Raw genomic sequence first — 20,579 nt, 5'->3', positions numbered from 1 at the left:
ATCACTGCCAGTTTTTAACTCTGTGAGTAGACCGCAGTGTCTTGGGAGTTGGCCACCCCTGCCTGCGTATCTATCTATCTATCTATCTATCTATCTATCTATCTATCTATCTATCTATCTATCAGAGTTTGCCTTTAACATGAACCAAATCTAATTTCTGCCTTATCCCTTGTAGGAGCCGGAAATGACTCTCCTGCTTCCTGTTTTGACCCTGTTTATGCTAAGATTAAAGCCGCTATTCTGAGCAAAACGAAACTTAAGGAAACGAAACTGAACAGGGCAGAGCAAATACTGACAAGACCGAAGACAGGGGCAAAAAGCAGGTATTTCCTTCTTTATTGCCAGTGGAGGTGAAAGCAGAACCAGAAGCTGCTAGATCCTCTCTCCTGCCCCAACACCTCTACCATGGACCGCCTCTACAGCTGTGGACCAAGAGAACTGGACAATTTCATCTTTCAGAATCTCCAGCCCAATAGGGAATTTAATCAGCAGGTGTGCAGAGCCATCGACATCATCTGTGAATTCCTGAAACGCACTTGCTTCAGGGATGCGCCCCCTCCTCGACCCAAGGTGCTGAAGATTGTCAAGGTCAGTGCCAGAGTCTGGGTGCTAAGAAAGAACGGTGTGGGCAGGTTCAAAGGGAGAGCAATGGAAGTGGGGAAGAGAACGAGAGTGTAGATTGTTAAGCTTGTAGAGTGTAGCTTGTAGCTCTGTGACAGGTAAGCTACAGTTCCGAGGATTTGCAGTTGTACGCAGAGCCTCTAAGTGACTCTCTTGAGTATTAAGGTGGGCAGGGGTCCCTCATGGTAGCTCTACTGTCCTCAGAAGGGAGCCCAGGAAAGGACATTCCCTGAGCTGGGGAATTCCCTCCCCAAAGAAGTGCCCTTTGCACAATTGCCCTATAGCTTTTTTAAAAAATTTTTTTATTAGTTTTCCAAATTAATACAAATCAAACCAAATTTATTTAATTTAATGCAATTTTTAAAAATCAGGTTTCCCGCTCCTGTTGCCAACCTATGTCATCTCTTTTGTTGTCGCCACTTCCTGTTGTCTTGAAATCTTTGCTGGATGAAAACCGTTCTCACAGCTGTCAATATATCAACTTTACAAACAATACTCTTTATTTTCCATATTTTCCTTTCACATGTGTAGTCATTCAAATCAATGTTCTCAGTCCTGTTGCGGAGGGATATTGGGTCTCTCTTCTTTTCTTGACACAGAGTCTTTCCCCAGATAATCCACTTCGACACCTTTCTCCCTCTCTACAGACCTGGTCCACAAATCCTTTCAGTTGCAGTCCATTCCACCTTGGGCAGGGGAGGTAGGGTGCAGTAAAACCATTTTAAATTCCTTATCAAGCATATATTCCTTATCAAGCATACCTGTAACTTCGGCCATGTGCTGATGACATGCATCTTCACCCTGGTCTTTGACACCTGAAATATATAGTCGTACCTTGGAAATCAAATGGAATCTGTTCCGGAAGTCCGTTCGACTTCCAAAACATTCAGAAACCAAGGCGGACGATTGAGTTCCAAAGAACATTCGCAAGCTGGAACAATCACTTCTGGGTTTGCAGTGTTCAGGAGCCAAAACGTCTGAGTACCAAGGTGTTCAGGATCCAAGGTACGACTATATATATTAGAACCCCATCCTATTCTCTTTATTTTCACATTTTTACATAGCTGCAGCCTGCCCTGGGACCTTACTATGGTATCAGGCAAGAAAACCAATTTCTTAAACTGTCGCACTCCAACTCAGAGTAGACCAATTGAAAGTAATGGACATGACCAGCTTAAGCCAGTTGATTTCTATGCATCTACCCTGAATAGGACTTCATTGGATACAACCTAATAACAACACATTTGTAGTAGCAGTAGTGTAATAGTAATGATAATGTAATAGTAAAAATCAATAGTACCATAATCATAATAATAATTAGTGGCAATGTTTTGTGGTGCCTTAAAAGCTAAAGAAGTTCTCATGAGCCAGAGCACCTTTTTAAAGATCGTGTTTGATAACGGCAGGTTTTTTTTAAATAGCTACTTAAACATTTTCCATTTACATATACATCTGCACAAACAAGTAAGATATGCCAGTCTATTAATCAGGGGCACCTATTTTTGCAAAGGTACCACCTGCATCGGGCTGCCCCACCCACTTTTGCCTCTGGCCCTGCCCACTACTGTCTTGCCAGTCCCTGGAAGGTGGCCCAGAATGGAAGGTGTGCAATGAGTAGGACTTTGCATAGCTTCTCTGCACCCCCCCCCCACATCTGCCCCATGGCTCCCTTTTCCCAGCATTTGGGTCTTTTCAGTTTAGAGAATAGGCGGGTAAGAGGCGACATGATAAAAGTTTATACTAAAATTATGTGGGATGTGAAACACGGGAGCAGTCAAGTACAATATCCCTAGAGTGGACCTAGAAAAGAGGTGTGTGTGTGTCTGCCCAGCTAGTCGGAATTTCCTGTTTCCTCCTGAGCTGAGGACAATGAGATGGGTGTGGCTTCACCTATGCACATGTAAATATAAACACTAGGACTGGCCACCATCTTCCTCCTTTTTTAAAAATCACACTTTCAAGCAAGCAACATCTTAGCCACAAATCCTCTCTCGGCTCATTCATTATGAGTAGACTCCACACATGTTTTTACCTTTATAAGCTAGTCTGCCTTCCTGGGAACCAATTGTGAACAGGTTGATACTGTGAGTAAACTCTTTATACTTTTATACAAGACTGTGTCGTGTCTTATCTTTTAAGAGGGAATAAAGGGGAATATACCAGGTCGTTTATTATTCTTATAGAGGTTCTAGCGAACCTGAGTGCCACATCCGCTGTGTGTTTTAAAGGGGAATGTAACTCTGCTGATTTATAAACTTGTTTAACACAAGTTGGGTTAGGACATAGATAGATAAACTCTTTATTCGGCTATAAGCCCACACCACAAAAATAAATCAGACGTAAAAAACAGAGATACAAATTTCCAACATATAAATAGAGTAGATCTGTGGGATTACACTACAGTATTTGGGGGGAAGAACCTTGGATGAATCATTTTGTATTTACATAAGACATATAGGAAACTATATTAGGGTATCAATAATTGTGGAGCATTCTGGCTTGTTTCTTGTACGCGAGGACTGAGACCCAAAACCTTGCAACCAATAGGGTCCTGTATGGATCATTGTCTTGTAACGCACATGCTAGGTGAGACTCGGATGGTTTATCGGCGATCTCCAGGATTAACGGCTTCAGAATATTGGACTGGGCTGCAATGTACAATTAAACATCATATGATAAAGAGATTCTGTTGATCTGTTGTCGCAAGCACATAGAACAGAAATTAGGCCTTTGGAAAATCTATGGTTCAGTATAAAAGTTAAAGGGGCCCCTGACCATCAGGTCCAGTCGTGTCCGACTCTGGGGTTGCGGCGCTCATCTCACTCTATAGGCCAAGGGAGCTGGCGTTTGTCCGCAGACAGCTTCTGGGTCATGTGGCCAGCATGACAAAGCTGCTTCTGGTGAACCAGAGCAGCACACGGAAACGCCGTTTACCTTCCCGTCAGAGTGGTCCCTATTTATTTACTTGCACTTTGATGTGCTTTCGAACTGCTAGGTGGGCAGGAGCTGGGACTGAGCAATGGGAGCTCACCCCGTTGCAGGGATTTGAACCGCCGACCTTCTGATCAGCAAGCCCTAGACTCTGTGGTTTAACCTACAGCACCACCTGGGTCCCTTTTATGGTTCAGTATATTTGATGGGAAAACATTAAACCTTGCTTTGATGAACACAAATCTATGAGACGCCGGGGAGAGGGCGGATAGATATGATGGAACCTGATACATTGGGGTAATACCATGATTCAAAGGAGAACAAGCCCCACTACCAGTCATAAGTTTGTGTTGTAACTCATTGTCATCTAGTTTTTGTTTAATGAGTCTTTTGGCTGAGGCGAGGTCTAGATTTAATACGTCTGACGGAGAAATTCAATAAAACAGGAGTTTAGCATGGATTTTACTTGGCCATGGACTGTCAAACTCATCTCGCCATAGGCACTGCACCAGATAATGGCAAGATAGTCTATGCCAGAGGGTCAGCCAATAATTAAAGACTCGCCTCCATAAGGAAGATTCTAAGGAAGGGATCTTAAGTTCTAGGCGTATGGAAGAGTTACTAACACAGGGGGGTAATTTTAAGAGCGGTTGTTGTTGTTGTTGTTGTTTAGTCGTTTAGTCGTGTCCGACTCTTCGTGACCCCATGGACCATAGCACGCCAGACACTCCTGTCTTGCACTGCCTCCCGCAGTTTGGTCAAACTCATGTTCGTAGCTTCGAGAACACTGTCCAACCATCTTGTCCTCTGTCGTCCCCTTCTCCTAGTGCCCTCAATCTTTCCCAACATCAGGGTCTTTTCCAAGGATTCTTCTCTTCTCATGAGGTGGCCAAAGTATTGGAGCCTCAGCTTCACGATCCGTCCTTCCAGGGAGCACTCAGGGCTGATTTCCTTAAGAATGGATAGGTTTGATCTTCTTGCAGTCCATGGGACTCTCAAGAGTCTCCTCCAGCACCATAATTCAAAAGCATCAATTCTTCGGCGATCAGCCTTCTTTATGGTCCAACTCTCACTTCCATACATCACTACTGGGAAAACCATAGCTTTAACTATACGGACCTTTGTCGGCAAGGTGATGTCTCTGCTTTTTAAGATGCTGTCTTAAGAGCGGTTAGGACATATTAAACAATATATCCTCTCCTGCATCCCTAAACATTCCCACAAATTATCTATGGCGTGGAGAGAGAAAAGTATTTATCCCTCTCTCATAACATCTGTGGTTGTCTGAACCTGGCTCAGCTGAAGTCTGAATCCCTCTGAATAGTCCCAATTTGGATCAGGATCCAGGCCTTGGATGACTCAGGCGTACAGCCCTAGCAATGGGATGGAGGATTTCGAAGTGTCGTTGCCACCACGCTAAAGGCCTGATTCCAATATCTATGCGTCACATGGGGTTGGAGGAGATGACCCTTTGACTCCCTTCCAACTCTAGAATTCTATGATTCTATTGATACATGTGAAATTGACACAAGCTAGAAATTGACCAGTCTGCCCACCCCCTGCCTGGAATCAACTCATTCATCAGAGTGCAAGGAAGCAAGGCTATTATTTGAAGCAACATCATATTTCCCTCTCCAGGGTGGCTCATCTGGCAAAGGCACAGCTCTGAAAAGGGACTCAGATGCTGACCTCGTGCTGTTCCTTGACATCTTCAATGGCTACAAAGACCAGGAAACAAACATGAGGTCTATCATCCAGGAGATTATGAAGAGGCTCAATTCCCAGGAATGCCGGGAAATAATACCGAGCGATATAGAAATACAGATTGAAAGATCAAAGTGGGACAACCCACGTGTGCTCAGCTTCAAGCTTCGTTCTGATGATTTCACAGAGTACATTGAATTTGATGTCCTGCCGGCCTTTGATGCTCTCGGTAAGTCTCCACTTGCCTAGGGTTGGAAGCCCCATTTACACCACCTATGATTTAAAACACTATTGATAGTACTTTGAGCAGTCATGGCTTCCCCCAAGGAATCCTGGGAACTGTAGTTCATTAAGGGCACCGAGAGTTGCCAGCAGTCCCTCTAATGGTCTACCATTCCCAGAGCAGTTTAGCAGTCAATTCCTCATCACAGAGAATGGTGGGAATTGTAGTTCTGCAAGGAGAGATGGGACCACAGCACCCTTAACAAACTACAGTTCCCAGGAAGGGAAGCCACGGCTGTTCCTTCTCCTTGTACCTGTGACTCCATTTTTGTTTTGCAAAACAGGTCACTACAGGGGTGGCATGCCTGACCCCCAGGTGTACATCAGACTGATCCACAGCAGCGACGGCCGTGGGGGTCAGTTCTCTCCCTGCTTCACCGAGTTGCAGAAAGACTTCATCAGGGAGCGCCCTGCCAAACTGAAAAGTCTCATCCGTTTGGTGAAATACTGGTACAAACAGGTACACACACACACACACACACACACACACACACACACACAAAACATATGAATTTCGGATCACGTGCGAATTCAAATTAAAAGCCTAGCACTGGAAACCCAGTGAGTGCACAGTAAATGGGAGAATGGACACAATCCAAGACTAAAAATGAGTACACACTCTAAAAATCAGAATTCAGTTTTAAAACCTGCTGTAAACAGGGCCGGCTCTACGGTCAGGCTGGGTGGCGCTGTGCGCTGAGCCTGGACGCCCGCACGCCTGTCGCGCTGGAAAACAGGGCAGCAGGGGGCAGCGGAGGGATCCGCTGCACCATGGCGCCAGGGTGCCAAAGGTGCTTAAGACGGCCCTTGCTGTAAAGAAAAGGTCTTCAGTGAAGTGGCAGGACCAGCAATCAGGGATGATAGGAATTATAGTCCCCAAACAGCTGGAGACCTAAATTTGGGGAATCCTATTCAGTCTGGAACACTGAAAAAAACAGGTTCTTCAGTTTCAAGAGAATAGGGTGCAAGTTCTGTTATGAATGGAACTTCACATCAAACACAATTTAAGTCTTTTCAAAAGGGGATATTGGAGCACTCCAAATCATTTGCCCATCTATGTGTAGAGAAAATAGTAAATCTGGCCAAAAGGCAACACGTGGAGATCTGCACTGATAACTTTGATGCATCCCTTATTATTATTATTATTATTATTATTATTATTATTATATTACAAAATGGTTGCATAATCTTAGAAGGGGGCATGGCTGTGAATTCTGGTCTTAAGTTGTCAGGTACAGTGGTACCTCGGGTTACAGATGCTTCAGGTTACAGACGCTTCAGGTTACAGACTCTGCTAACCCAGAACTAGTACCTTGGGTTAAGAACTTTGCTTCAGGATGAGAACAGAAATCACACGGCGGCGGCAACCGGGGGCCCCATTAGCTAAAGTGGTACCTCAGATTAAGAACAATTTCAGGTTAAGAACGGACCTCCAGAACGAATTAAGTTCTGCCAGCCTGTATATCCCATTCCGCTGCCTGATCCTTTCATATTCTTCCATTGGTCCAATCCTATCACATTGCTGTGGGTTATACTGTACTTAGTATGTTCTCCCATGTAACTTTAGCTGCCAGATTGGGAATCAAAGCCCCCAAAGTATGCGCTTGAGCTTCTGGCTGTCTACGCCTGGGAACAAGATGGTGAGAAGACTGATTTCAACATGGCGGAAGGTTTCCGGACGGTCCTTTGGCTCATCCAACAGCACGGAGACCTCTGCATCTTTTGGACAAAGTACTATGACTTTCAGAATGAGACTCTCAAACAATACCTGCATACTCAGCTCCGGAAACCCAGGTCAGTGTCCTCTGGGCCTCCCTCTTATGCGCTGCCATTTTGCAGGTGAAAATAGGGAACCTCTTATGGACTAGTAACCTCCTCCCCCCCCCCCACTCCCGCACCATGGATCAAATGAATAGCAAGTCCTCCCTCTATATTCCCCAACTTTTCATCTTTCCCCAACGTTTTCCTACATAGAGTTTTTCGGGCAAATCTGTTGTAGGTTTAAAGTGAGAGTTGAAATCCTGAGAACGGTGGTTCTCTGAAGAGATGCAGGAGATCTCTAGGGCTGCCGTATTTTGAAGAGCAAAAAAGGGGACACATTTGCCCTACTTTTAACTATGGATTGCTGTGAAGGCTCTACCCATGAAAAGGAGGACATGTCCTGGAAAAAGAGGACATATGGCAACCCAATCTCAAACACAAGGCTGATCCCACTATGGAAGCAAAATGGGTGTCCATTCAGGGCAGGCTTTGCCAACCTGGCGCCCTCCAGATCAAACAGAGCTGGCTGATGGGAGTCGGAGTCCAAAATGGCTGTGCTGGCTGGGGCTGATGGAAGTCGAAAAACACCTGGATGACCTGCCTTAGGGGTCACTCATGCTTTAGCCCACTCTGTATTTTGAGCATATTGTGTACCAATTAATTCCCCTAGGTCTGAGATATTTTCTCTTCGTTCTGCAGCTGTGCCTTAGGAAAACCTGATCTTACCCACTGAATCAGATGCCCTGTAAGCCAAATATCTCTTTGAATTTTCTGCGCACCGATTCAGTGGGTAAGATCTGGGTTTTGCAAGGTGCAGCTTGTGGGGCCAAGGAATGGAGATGCACGGCGGAGGCCTCAGCTCGCATGTGAATACACCAAGGCGGCCATTACCAGACAACCCACAGAGTCAGGCCAGGGCCAAGGAATGGAGATACAGGGCGGAGGCCTCGGCTCGTATTTAAATACTGGCCCAAGCCAAGGTCAACAGACTAGGCCTCACCTCCCGGCGGCTGCATTAATAAACACCTGGCAGTGTTGGAAGTCCACAAGGCCCCACAGAGACGCGTCACCTGTGGCATTCCGCCGCCGGCCAGCAGTGAGGTCTCGGCATGCAGCCGCGTGTCACCGAAAATGGCTGTGCGTGTCAGTGCTGACACGCGTGTCATAGGTTCGCCATCACTGCCCCTAGGCTGAGGTTGCTAATCTTTTTCTGTTGGTGGGGTCACATGATTTGTGGGGGTCTACATGCTGCAGTGGGTGTGACCCATTGGGACTCGTAGGGCAAAAGGCAGGGAGGCCAACAGTAGGTGGCGCCAGAGCTCAGAACAAGTAGATCCAGAAAATGGTGAAAGTGAGCCTTGCTTTCCCACACCCTCAAACCCATGAACACACAGGCGCATCACAAGCAAACCAACAAACCGGCATATATTCAGCAGATCTTCAATGTGGGATTCTTTTCAAATACAGACCATAGCAGTGGTGAGAGATGAGGAGAGGTACCGTATCTTTATTCAGGGCTGGTGATTCCTCATCTCCTGATACTTCTGGCTTCCCACAACCACCATGAGTGGGTTTGGAGGGGGAGCCTATACACCCCCCCAAAATTGCTTGGTGGGCGGTAGACCTGGCTTCTAGGACAGGACTCTTTTGCTCCTCCCTGAGGCTAATGACTCTTCCCTGTTCCTGTATTTTAGGCCCGTTATCCTTGACCCAGCAGATCCAACCGGGATCGTAGGAGAAGGGAAACGCTGGGATCTGCTCGCAGAAAAGGCCGCTGAGTGTGCTGGGCAGGCATGCTTCGTGAAACCCGATGGCTCCGTGGTTCAACCCTGGGATGTGCCGGTGAGGGCAGCAGTAGAATCATAGAATTGTAGTGTTGTAAGAAAAAACTGCTTCATTTCCCTTATCCCTATCGGTAGGAGGAAATCTCAGAGGCCAACCAGAGTACTGTATATTGAGAAGCAAAACGGCTAAATCCGGCCTGCAGATGGTCCAGGAATCAGTGCGTTTTTACATGAGTAGAATGTGTCCTTTTATTTAAAATGCATTTCTGGGTTATTTGTGGGGCATAGGAGTTCGTTCCTCCAACCCCCCCCCCCACGAAAAAAACAGTCTGCCCCCCACAAGGTCTGAGAACCCCCTGATGAAAAAGTTTGCTGACCCCTGCTCTAAATGGATGCTGTGATGTAGGACCCAAGTCCCACCCGGGTAATCGGAGCAATGGAACCAACACAAAAGAGGCAACATGCCAGGCAGGATACAACAAGATTTATTTGTTCTAAGCAAAGGTGCAGTGCAATCAGCTTGCAACCTGCACACCGACTGGTGGATGCACAATTCTTTCATACAGTCACAAACAGGCAACACCTGATTTCCTTAACTACAAAAAAGCACATGTATTCCAAACTGCCATACGCTCTTCTCCCTTCTTATCTGGTCCTGTGAGCCCAGCTTGTACTCCCCTCCTTCCTTTACTGGGTGTGGGCATTTGATAACAGTTTGCAAGCTACGTGCTTATGGCCCCCTGCTTTTGTCACACTTCAAGCCCCTCTATACAATGTGCTGTGTGTGTGTGTCCCCTAAATACTATGCAACTATTTTCATATCAATTAGGTGTGTCTTAAAATAAAAGTATTGGCCCTTCAGTGACAGTTGCCTGTGTTAGGGATGTTTATAATTCCAATATGTGGATTCGCCAGGAATCACTTTCCATGGCGATTACAGAAAGATCTCTGTCCGCGAGGTGTAGATTTCCAAAGCTCTTCTGGAAGTATCACTTAATAAAACACTGAGATTGTTCCAGTATTAAGCGGGATGTAAAATACACGAAATGTGGGCAAGTTGCAAACTCTACATTTTTGTTCATTTTCCTTCCAGCTGCAAGTGCCCTGGGAAGAGCCGTACTCTTGCGCCATACTCTGAGGAGACCCCTTCCAGCCTCGTCATAAGATGAAGCACTCCATGGGTGTTTGAAGAGGGGGCATCTTATATTGCTTTCCAAGCTATTTTTTTATAAAAAGAGGGGGGAATGCATCTTGGGAGTTGGATGAGTAGGAAAGGTTATGGAAGAAGAACATGAAATTTACTGCATGCACTGTTTTAAGAGAAAGTACGATGAAAATGATGTATAGATGGTATTTGACGCCAGTGAAACTTGCTAAGATATACCATAACCAGGATAATAAATGTTGGAAATGCAAAAAGGTGGAAGGAACATTCTATCATATGTGTTGGACGTGCCCATTAGTTAAGGATTTCTGGGAAAAGATTTATAATGAATTGAAAAGAGTGTTGAAGAACACCTTTCTTAAGAAACCAGAATCCTTCCTATTGGGCATAGTAGGAAAAGAATTGCCTAGTATAGATGTGAATTTGTTTTTGTATGCCACAACTGCGGCGAGAGTATTATTAGCAAAGTACTGGAAGACACCGAAGATACCTACAGTGGAGGAATGGCAGATGAAGATGTTGGACTACATGGAACTTGCTGACCTGACCGGAAGGCTTCACGACCGGAGAGAGGAGAAGACGGAAGAGGAGTGGAAGAAATTTAGAATTTATTCTAAAAAATATTGTAGAATTGATATTTGAATCGGATTATAAGCAATTGTGTAGGTTGTAGGTTAGGAATTAAGAGTGTAAAATTATATAGGTTAGACAATTGAATTTAAGGGGAAAATGTAACTATGATTTTTTTAAAAAATTAATTAAGAAGATGAAAATTTGATTAGAATCTGCTAAGTTAGAGATGTAATGAACCGTTAAAAGGAATTCTCGTGGAGGTCTATTATTGAACTATGAAATTAGGACATTGGAATGTTGATTTTTATTCTTATTTTTATTGTTAACTATTCTTTTTTTTTTTTCTTTTTTTCTCTATTCTTAAAGTTGGATGGTCAAAGATGATGTATGTTATAGGAGAATATTGTTTTTTTTCTCTTTTTTCTTGTTTATATGTTGGAAAATCTTAATAAAAATAACTTTAAAAAAAGGAATGCATCTTGGGAGCTGGGTTTCTTTTCTCCCCCCCCTTTTTTAATTTTCTTGGTTTACAGAAATATATGCGATGTCTCTCATAACATTTTTACAAATCGGTTTCGTTTGTTGAGACATTGGGAAGAAAAGGGGGAAAGAGGGTTTCTGAATGCTAATAGTTGCCCGAGGTCTCTAGGTCCAAAGCCATGAACATTCTGGATAGAAGTAGATGCCCACTGACATCACAAAGAGCTCATAGCCCACCTACTCTCAGCAGCCAGAAGCACCGTAGCCAGACCCTGGAGAGACCTGCCAGGAGGAAGCATGGACCAATGGTATCAAATAGTATGGGGAACAGCTGGATTAGAAAAAACTAACCAACAAACTGAAACTGACACGGGGACAAATAGAAGAAGACGCCTCCACCCGGGTATGGTTCCCCTTTATCACATACACAACCCAACAAGGCAACAGGAACCTACCAACAGCATTCGAATCCATCTGGCTAATCTGATCCACACACACACACACACACACACACACACACCCCACTCACACATGAAAACAAAGTTCACCATAGCCAATCACAAGCAAACAACCACACCCTAGACCAGGCACCCCCAAACTTCGGACCCCCAGATGTTTTGGACTACAATTCCCATAATCCCTGACCACTGGTCCTGTTAGCTAGGGATCGTGGGAGTTGTAGGCCAGAACATGTGGAGGGCCGCAGTTTGGGGATGCCTGGTCTAGACCAAGGGTTGCCAACCTGGTCCCTACTGCCCACTAGTGGGTGTTTCAGGATTCTAGGTGGGTGTTAGGGGGTTCTATGGCACAGGCTGAATCCTTCCATCGAGCACTGGTGGGTGGTAAGGAAATTTTCCATAATGAAAGATGCATTAGTGAGCAGTAGGTATATAAAGGCTGACTACCCCTGCCCTAGACCAGGGGTCAGCAACCTTTTTTCAGCCGTGGGCTGGTCCACCGTCCCTCAGACCATGTGGTGGGCTAGACTGTATTTTTTGGGGGGGGGAGGGGAAATGAACGAATTCCTATGCCCCACAAATAACCCAGAGATGCATTTTAAATAAAAGCACACATTCTACTCATGTAAAAACACGCTGATTCCTGGACCGTCTGCAGTCTGGATTGAGAAGGCGATAGGGCCGCATCCGGCCCCCGGGCCTTAGGTTGCCTACCCCTGCCCTAGACCAACCCCAACATCTCACACCAAAGGAATGAAAGCGAATAGTAAAGAGAACCCACACGAGTGACGCTGACACAAAACCCCACACATACACTAAAGTAGAAGAACAGAAGCCCTGCCTCCCCACCCCACCCCACCCCACTCACCATTCCCCCCTCCACCTCTTTCCCCCTTTTCTTCCTAATGTAACACAACAATGTCTCACAACAAATGAAACTGATCTGTAGAAAGCGCAACTTGACAAAAGAGACATTGCACATACCATACTGGCTTGAATATAAGCCTTACTCCCTCCCCACCTCCAAATTCTGACCGTGAATGAAGTGCGGCTTAAATTTGCGACCTCACAAAAATTGGCTTTTGTGATATCGCTGCTGAAACACTGAGGTCCAGCTCCGAGGGCCTTCTGCCGGTTCCCTCACTGCGAGAAGCAAAGCTACAGGGAACCAGGCAGAGGGCCTTCTTGGTAGTGGCACCCGTGCTATGGAATGCCCTCCCATCAGATGTTAGAGATAAACAACTACCTGACATTTAGAAAACATCTGAAGGCAGTCCTGTTTAGGGAAGTTTTTAATGTGTGACATTTTAATGTATTTTAATCTTTGTTGGAAGCCGCCCAGAGTGGCTGGGGAAACCCAGCCGGATGGGCGGGGGTACAAATAATAAATAATGATAATAATAATAATAATAATAATAATAATAATAATAATAATAATTACCATTGACCCATAGAATGAAAGCAATAATCAATGTACTTACTATAAAATAAATAAGAGAGTATTGTAGATGATAAAAATTAAAATTTATTTATTTTTCTTACCTGCACTGACAATAGTCGTTGTTTGGATGGGGGCTTTTAACCCTTTCCGCAGTCACACAATCTCATGCTAGACAACCTCAGCCAGCATAGGGCTAGCGCTACGTGTACACTGATTTGTAAGGAGATTAGCCCTATTTCAGCTCTTAAAAAAGGGGACGGGTGTACCTTTGGGGGACAATCAACAGTGATTTCAGGAAAGAGTTCTGAACCACTTCTAATGGGAAGACATTGTTTTATCCCCAAATCTCTGCACCGTACAATAATTGTGGCACAATCTTCTTTTGAAATACCTCAACTGTGGTGGCAACTAAACTCTCTCCCCCCCCCCCCGAACGCTGGAAAACCGCAGTAAAGAGTGAATAGAGTGAGAGGATTTCAATTTAGCTGCAAGTACTTGTGACTTCCAGAACAGTTTTGAATTAAAACCCAAGCCCAGGTATTTATAATAGCATGGTTGTTCAATAGGTTTATTGTCCAAACTCCCACCTGTGAGGTTTTCTCTTCTTCCCCAAAATCACCACTTTGGTTTTAGAATGGTTGACTGTTAGCTGCTCTTTTGTGCCAGTCAATTGGGGGAAATGGAATGGGGAAATAGAAACAGAAAGATAAAGTAGATCCGAATGAAGCAAGTGCTTTTGACCTAGGTCAAATTACAAGACTGTGTCATCATCCTCGATGGCAACCACAGAAAACTCATGCCCATTCTTTCACGTCCAGGGGCTGCTCCACAGAGGATGAGAGAACTGTCATCGTCCCATCCCTGTCCCCCCAAATCCTGATGCCAGTTTTTGTCTTTTAAACCAGGGATGGTGAACCTGTGGCAGAAGGTGGTTTTAAGCACCTCCTCAAAACCCATCTCCTTGAGACCCTCCTCCACCAGAGGACCCGATGGTGGCAACACGAGAAAGGGCCTTTTCTGCAGTGGCACCCAGTTTAGCACCGGGCAAGAACATTCCTCTCGAACCAGGCCTTTGGCTGATTGACATCCAGTGCCCTTTTAAAATGTGTACGTAGGGGGCATAATTGAGTTGCGTTTTGTTTTGATTATGTATTTTGTGGTTATATATTGGGATTTTATGTTGTGAACTGCCCTTGAGACCTGTGGGTATAGAGCAGAATACAAACCAACAAACAAATGCCACCTCCAATTGTGAAGGCAGAGCATAGCCTGCTATGGATAGCTTTTTGTTCCGTGTATTTGTCTAATCCCCTTGTAAAGCCATCTCAGTGCGCGGCCGTCGCTGCCTCCCGTGGCAGCGAGTTCCATAGTTTAACTACGTGCTGCCTGCAAATATCAGCCCTGACGCTCCCAACATTCACTTTCATGGGAAGCCCGCGAGTTATAGTGTTGTGAGAGCGTGAGAAAAACTTCATTTTCTCCAAGCCACGCATCATTTTTTAAAATGCAATTTTATCTCCCTGAATAGCGATTCCCACCATCGTGTCCCTATTTACTCGAGCCTTTTCCTCTAAGCTTAAAAAGTCCCAGGTGTAGAAATCTTTCTTCTTGCGGGACCCGGCCGCTCCGTCCCTTCCGGTGGCTCTCTCTCTCTTGCCCTTTGTTGCAAGATCAAAACAACGGCCAGATCGCCAAGGTCTCTAATCGGTTTCGTTTTCTCCTTTGCTCGCCCAGGAAAAGGAAAGTGAAATCTTCCCGGAGACGCTCCGCTCTGTTTTGCTTTTCCCCCTGCCGGTGACATCGCGAAAGAAGAGGCGGCTATAAAAGGCCAGTCGAGGCGGCGCTGCTGCCAGACCGCGCCAGCTGAGCATCCGACGGCAGCTGTTGGTTTCGGTGTCTGGATCGCTGACTTCAGGCGTTGCTACGACCGAGGCGGCAAAAGGGCACGATGGTAAGGAAAAGGTCCGCTAGCGGAGTGTGGGTGCCTGTATGGGTGTAGCCAGGATTTGTGGGGTTTTTTTGGGGGGGGGCAGAAGACCCGTCTGTCATCACCCTCTTTCTGGTTCAGTCTAACAGATTCGGAATGAACTATCTCAACAACAGTTGTTTTAAATTACTTTCTTTTGACCCCAAGTGCTCAGGAAAATCTCAAAATCTTCGCTAGAATAATAATAATAATAATAATAATAATAATAATAATAATAATAATAATAATAATAATAATTTATACCCTGCCCATCTGCAATAAAACATCAAACATTAAAAACTTCCCTAAACAGGGTTGCCTTCAGATGTCTCCTAACCCTAACCCCCCCCCCCCAACATCCTTAGGTGTGTGTGAGGAAGAGGAGGAAATGGGGCTGCCAACTGGCCCGGGGAAAAATGGGATTGTACTGCTCTTGTGACTTTTAAGAACAGCTTAACTTTTAATAATATAATAATAATATAAAAAATTCCTTCAGTAGCACCTTAAAGACCAACTAAGTTTTTATTTTGGTATGAGCTTTCGTGTGCATGCACACTTCATCAGCTACCTGTAAGTTTAACTTTTAGATCTTCATCCCGAGAAAGAATTAGTTTGATTTATTTCTATTGCTCTGAGTAGACCCACTGACAATAATGGAGCCTAATTTTTATTTTATTGCATTTCTATCACACCTTTTTTCTCTAAAGAGTGGCAGTCACAGTTCTCCCCCCCTCCATATTTAATTCCCACAACAATCCTCTGAGGTAGGTAAGGCTGAGAGAAGGCAGTGACTGCCCCCCCCCCACGGCTGAGTGGAGATTGGAACACTGTTCTCCCAGCTCCTAGTCCAATGGTTCTTTGTGTGGAATGGTGAGCGAAATAGTGTGTGTTACAATACATAAACTGTGTGTGTGTGTGTGTGTGTGTGTGTGTGTGTGTGATTTGAATTTTACGTTATGCTGCCTTGCAGTGCTCTCTGATTTTATTGATACTGACATCACTTATGAACAAAGATATTGTTTAGGCCAGTGTTTCCAAAACTGGGGTCTCCAGCTGTTTTTGAACTACAATCCCCATCATACCTGACCACTGGTCCTGCTAGCTAGGGATGATGGGAGTTGTAGTCCAAAAAAGCTGGATACTCTGGTTTGGGAAATAACAATAATTTATTATTTATACCCCGCCCATCTGGCTGAGTTCCCCCAGCAACTCTGGGCAGCTACTAACAAGATATTAAAAACATGGTAAAACATCAAAGGTTAAACACTTCCCTATACTGGGCTGCCTTCAGATGTCTTCTAAAAGTCAGATAGTTGTTTATTTCCTTGACATTTGATGGGAGGGCGTTCCACAGGGCAGGTGCCACTACCGAGAAGGCCCTCTGCCTGGTTCCCTGCAACCTTACCTCTCGCAGTGAGGGAGGCGGCAGAAGGCCCACAGAGGTGGACCTCAGTGTCTGGGGCTGAATGATGGGGGTCAAGATGCTTTCAGGACCGGTGTTATGTGGTCTCGGTGGCCCACATAGAGCGCATTGCAGTAACCCAAAAGGGTTAATGCTTTAGGTTAGAAACGCTGGTTTAGGCTAAGAGAAACACCTGAGAGCAGGTTCACATGCTCCTTCGGGCAACAGATAACCCTGATCTCCTGGGCCGCAGTCCGACATTAACCACTACACCACACTCTCTGCTTCCTTCCCAGGCCCTGCGGTTGAATGTAAAACTCCTGTCGGGAGAGCAATACTCCCTGGACACATTTGCCAGCAAAACTGTCTGGGATTTCAAAATCCAAGTAGCCCAGAAGACAGGCTTGTCCCCATATCAGCAGAAGCTGGCCTGCCAGTCTAATGGCAACATCAACCTTCAGGACAGCGACCAGCTCTCCAAATTCGGGCTGAAATCCGGGGACACCATGCTGTTGGTGGTCAAGAGCGAGGAGTCCATCCCCGTCTTCCTGCATAATGCCAGGGGCCAAACCAAAAGCTACCTCGTCATGCCTTCGGATTTGGTGGACCACTTCAAAGCTCGTATTCGGCAGCAGGAGAACATCCAGGCGGGTCAGTTCTGGCTGACATATGAAGGGAAACCCCTGGATGATGGCAACAAGCTGTCTCACTACAACATCGCTCCCCATGGCACCGTCTACTTGAACCTCCGCCTCCGAGGGGGCTGCAATTTGGGGGGTGGGCCAGCTTAGCAGACCTCGGGACCCCCAAGGCTGTTTCCTCTCTGACTCGCTTCTAAGTTAGACCACTCTCTTCCCCCATCCTCAGTGTGCCACCAGCCTTATGGTCTATGTATTTGCAGCAGTACTGAGCATTTTTGGAAACTTTGTTGAGCCACCTGTTGCGCAAGGAGCTTCCGCCAGTGCAGCTGCTGAGATGAATTCGTCCATTGCTCAACATTAAAATCCAGCTAGCACAGGTTTAAAAGAGAGCATTGCCAATAGACCTCAGTATTATAGAAATGTTGCAGCAGGTATTCCACCTGGCTGCAGCCATTCTGCTCTGCCCCCGTTAGGCTACTCTTTGCCTTTCCATTCAGGCTGGCTATTGTCAGAAATTATAACTTCCAACAACTGGGCTTCTTTGTTTTCCTCTTCCCTCACCATCCCTTTTTCCTTTTGTTGTTTTATGTGAGCTGCTCTGGGAGCCTTTTGGGTGGGTGGGTGGGAAGAGTGGGGCGAAAATGCTTAAAATAAATAGCAGATGTTGCTTTTTAATTATTATTTTGTCCCTCCTTGGTTTTGCTTCCGCATTGTACTCAAGAGCTTTCTCGTACTTGCTTTTAAACACACTGCTTTCAAAAATAAATACAAGAAAACACAAAAATGACTTGTGTGATTGATGCTCTTCCTGTTGAGAAAGATATTTTTTTTGTGGTTTTTACAGCTGTCAAATCTGGCAACGTCATTGGTCCCAGTGAGTCACAACTGGAGGTCACCAGGTTGGCAAAGACTGTTAGTTGTACTTCTGCTAGGGAGACCTGGGTTCGAATCCTCATTCAACCACAAAGCTTACTGGGCTTGAGCACCGTATTAGGCAAAATGTTCTTGCATTGCAGGGGGTTGGACTAGGTGACCCTGGTGGTCCCTTCCAACTCTACAATTCTATGATTCTAAGATGGAGAAGGGAGCGGGACAGATCTCTCAACGATTTTGCCACCTTGGTGACTGAAAAAAGGACTCTGGATTAGCAAGAGTCAAGAGCACTGTGGTTATCTGCGGTTAGCAGCTCAGCTGCTGTTTTCTGAGAACCAGACAGGAAGAGGACACCTTCTTACACCCTAGTTTTTACAAATACTAGTTGAAAGTAACTATTAGAGTTCACACCTCCACACACACCTCCACACACACACACACACACACACACAATTGTCACTTAAAGCTGGGATACTTCCAGGCTTATTACTGCAAACAGGTTAACAGTATTGAAATATCACGAACCAGTTGCTGGCAATGGATTTTTTTAAAAAATGAATCAGAGGGGGAAACTTCAGATTACAAGGGTAGCAAAAATTTTGGCTGGGATCTTGATGCAGACCATAATAAGCACCTGGCTGGGAGAAGCCCCGTGAGTGAAAGAGAGGCTATGTGCGTGCTATACCTTTAAAGCACATTAGAAACACATTTTCCCTACCCCCTTAAAGACTGATGGGGAGTGTAGTTTGTTAAGGGTTGCTGTTAGCTGCAACTCCATGAAGGGGCAAACTACAGTTCCCAGAATTCTGTGGGGTGAAAAGGCCTTTCTGATGTGTTTTGAAGGTATAGTGTGTACACAGCCTCTAGAGTAGGGGTTCCCGAAGTGCAGGTACCACCCCCTGGGGTGCAGTGGTGTTACATAGTGGGGTGCAAAGAGGCAAATGGGCAGCAGGGGACCCAGGAAAGTAGGTCCCTCTGAGCACATTGATCACATATTTATGGTTGACAAGGTTTGTATTCCTCCTCCAGGCAACTCCTGCAGCCAAGCTGGTGCCCAGCATATTGCTTTGCTATCCTTTGGCCCACGTCAGTGAGGCTGATGTGGTATATGATAAATAAGTAGCAGTCAAGTACAACATTCCTTGTTTTCCTAGAGTGGACATGCGGGGGAATGTTTGGTCTAGCCAGTTGAAAACTTCCTGTTTCCTCCTGGCTGGGACATACTTCCTTTGCATGTGACTAGAGGTGGGTGTGACCTTACCTGTCCAGGTAACAAAAGGGCAGGGCATGCTCCAACGACGAAGGAAGTCAAAAAGAGAGTGTGTTGCAACACACTCTCTTTTTCACTTCCTCCATCGTTGGAGCAGCTTTTTAGCTAGAGATGCTCTGTTGGCTTCCAGCCAACAGAGGACACTAGGATTATCCCCATATGGGATAGATCAGACACTCCCAAACTGCGGCCCTCCAGATGTTTTGGCCTATAACTCCCATAATCCATAGCTAACAGGACCAGTAGTTGGGGGAGATGGGAATTGTAGTCTAAACCATCTGGAGGGCCGAAGTTTGGGTATGCCTGGGATAGATCCACATGTATATACTTTGTAACTAAGTCTGCTTTCAAGGATCCAACTGTGAACTGAATGTGAGTAAACTTCTTTTGTTGACTTTAAATAAGATTGACGTGTCTTTATTATTTTAAGAGGGATATAAGGGAACTTCCCAGGAATCTAATAAGGAGAGGCTTACACAAGCCTGCAACCAGTTATCCGTTGTGTGTTAAAAGGGGAATGTAAACTCTGCTAAGTAAATGAACTTGCTAACGCAAGTTAGGAAGAATATTAAACAATATATCCTCTCCTGCCTCCCTGAACATTCCCACTGCTGAGGGGGGGGGGGAGGTCCTTGTCATCTGGGCAGCTCAGGACCTCCATACACACTGCCCAGGCTTGAGCCCTTTGGTTTTGCTAAAACCACGGTTTGACTTCACCCCTGGAAGCACACTCCATTGGCTCTAGAGACAGACGAATTCCAAAGCCATTCCAGTTGGTGGTCATCGCTGCCTCCTGTGGCAGTGAGTTCCAAAGTTGAACTATGCATTGTGTGAAGCAATCTCTCCAGAATCTTCCAACAAAGGGGAGGTCTACTAGTTCTAGTGTTCCGAGAGAAGGAGGAAAGATTCTCTCTATCCAACCTCACCATCAGATGTCAAGGAAATAAACAACTATCTGACTTTTAGAAGACATCTGAAGGCAGCCCTGTTTAGGGAGTTTTTAATGTGTGATGTTTTAGCGTGTTTTAAATATTCTGTTGGGAGCCACCCAGAGTGGCTGGGGAAACCCAGCCAGAGGGTAGAAATAATAAATTATTATTATTATTATTATTATTATTATTATTATTATGGCGAAACACCTCCCTTGCTTCATATTTAAAGTTTTCCTGCTCTCATTGCTTTCAAAGCAATTTGCTTTGCTCACATCTGTTTATATTTACTATTCTG

General features: G+C 45.3%; 2 protein-coding genes across 3 annotated transcripts; both read left to right on the top strand.

Moving 5' to 3' along the window:
- The first annotated feature begins 337 nt into the window (after positions 1 to 337).
- LOC118076011 (2'-5'-oligoadenylate synthase 1-like) lies at positions 338 to 10,993 on the top strand. Of its 2 annotated transcripts, none has more exons than XM_088660048.1 (6): positions 338 to 492; positions 5,191 to 5,485; positions 5,823 to 5,998; positions 7,106 to 7,332; positions 8,994 to 9,141; positions 10,177 to 10,993. In XM_088660048.1, the coding sequence occupies exons 1-6, from the start codon at positions 406 to 408 to the stop codon at positions 10,219 to 10,221; spliced, it is 978 nt and encodes a 325-aa protein (XP_088516174.1). In that variant the 5' UTR covers positions 338 to 405; the 3' UTR covers positions 10,222 to 10,993. The 2 variants fall into 2 exon arrangements, with proteins under 2 accessions (XP_088516174.1, XP_088516173.1); XM_088660047.1 differs by having other exon boundaries at positions 338 to 588.
- A 4,058-nt stretch (positions 10,994 to 15,051) lies between these two features.
- ISG15 (ISG15 ubiquitin like modifier) lies at positions 15,052 to 17,993 on the top strand. The gene is made up of 2 exons (XM_035098497.3): positions 15,052 to 15,151; positions 16,865 to 17,993. The coding sequence occupies exons 1-2, from the start codon at positions 15,149 to 15,151 to the stop codon at positions 17,357 to 17,359; spliced, it is 498 nt and encodes a 165-aa protein (XP_034954388.2). The 5' UTR covers positions 15,052 to 15,148; the 3' UTR covers positions 17,360 to 17,993.
- The last annotated feature ends 2,586 nt before the right edge of the window (positions 17,994 to 20,579 follow it).

This window comes from Zootoca vivipara, chromosome 16 (genome assembly GCF_965207765.1).
Source record: "Zootoca vivipara chromosome 16, rZooViv2.hap1.1, whole genome shotgun sequence".
NCBI lineage: Eukaryota > Metazoa > Chordata > Lepidosauria > Squamata > Lacertidae > Zootoca > Zootoca vivipara.
The sequence above is the reverse complement of the archived record's forward strand: the minus strand, read 5'-3'. Positions and strand labels throughout refer to the sequence as shown.

Excerpts from the sequence above, each read along its gene's own strand:
- LOC118076011 (XM_088660047.1), top strand. The coding sequence starts at position 406 with ATGGACCGCCTCTACAGCTGTGGACCAAGAGAACTGGACAATTTCATC. Across the intron at positions 589-5,190 it reads AGGTGCTGAAGATTGTCAAG|GGTGGCTCATCTGGCAAAGG; the intron begins GTCAGTGCCAGA and ends TTCCCTCTCCAG. Across the intron at positions 7,333-8,993 it reads ACTCAGCTCCGGAAACCCAG|GCCCGTTATCCTTGACCCAG; the intron begins GTCAGTGTCCTC and ends CCTGTATTTTAG.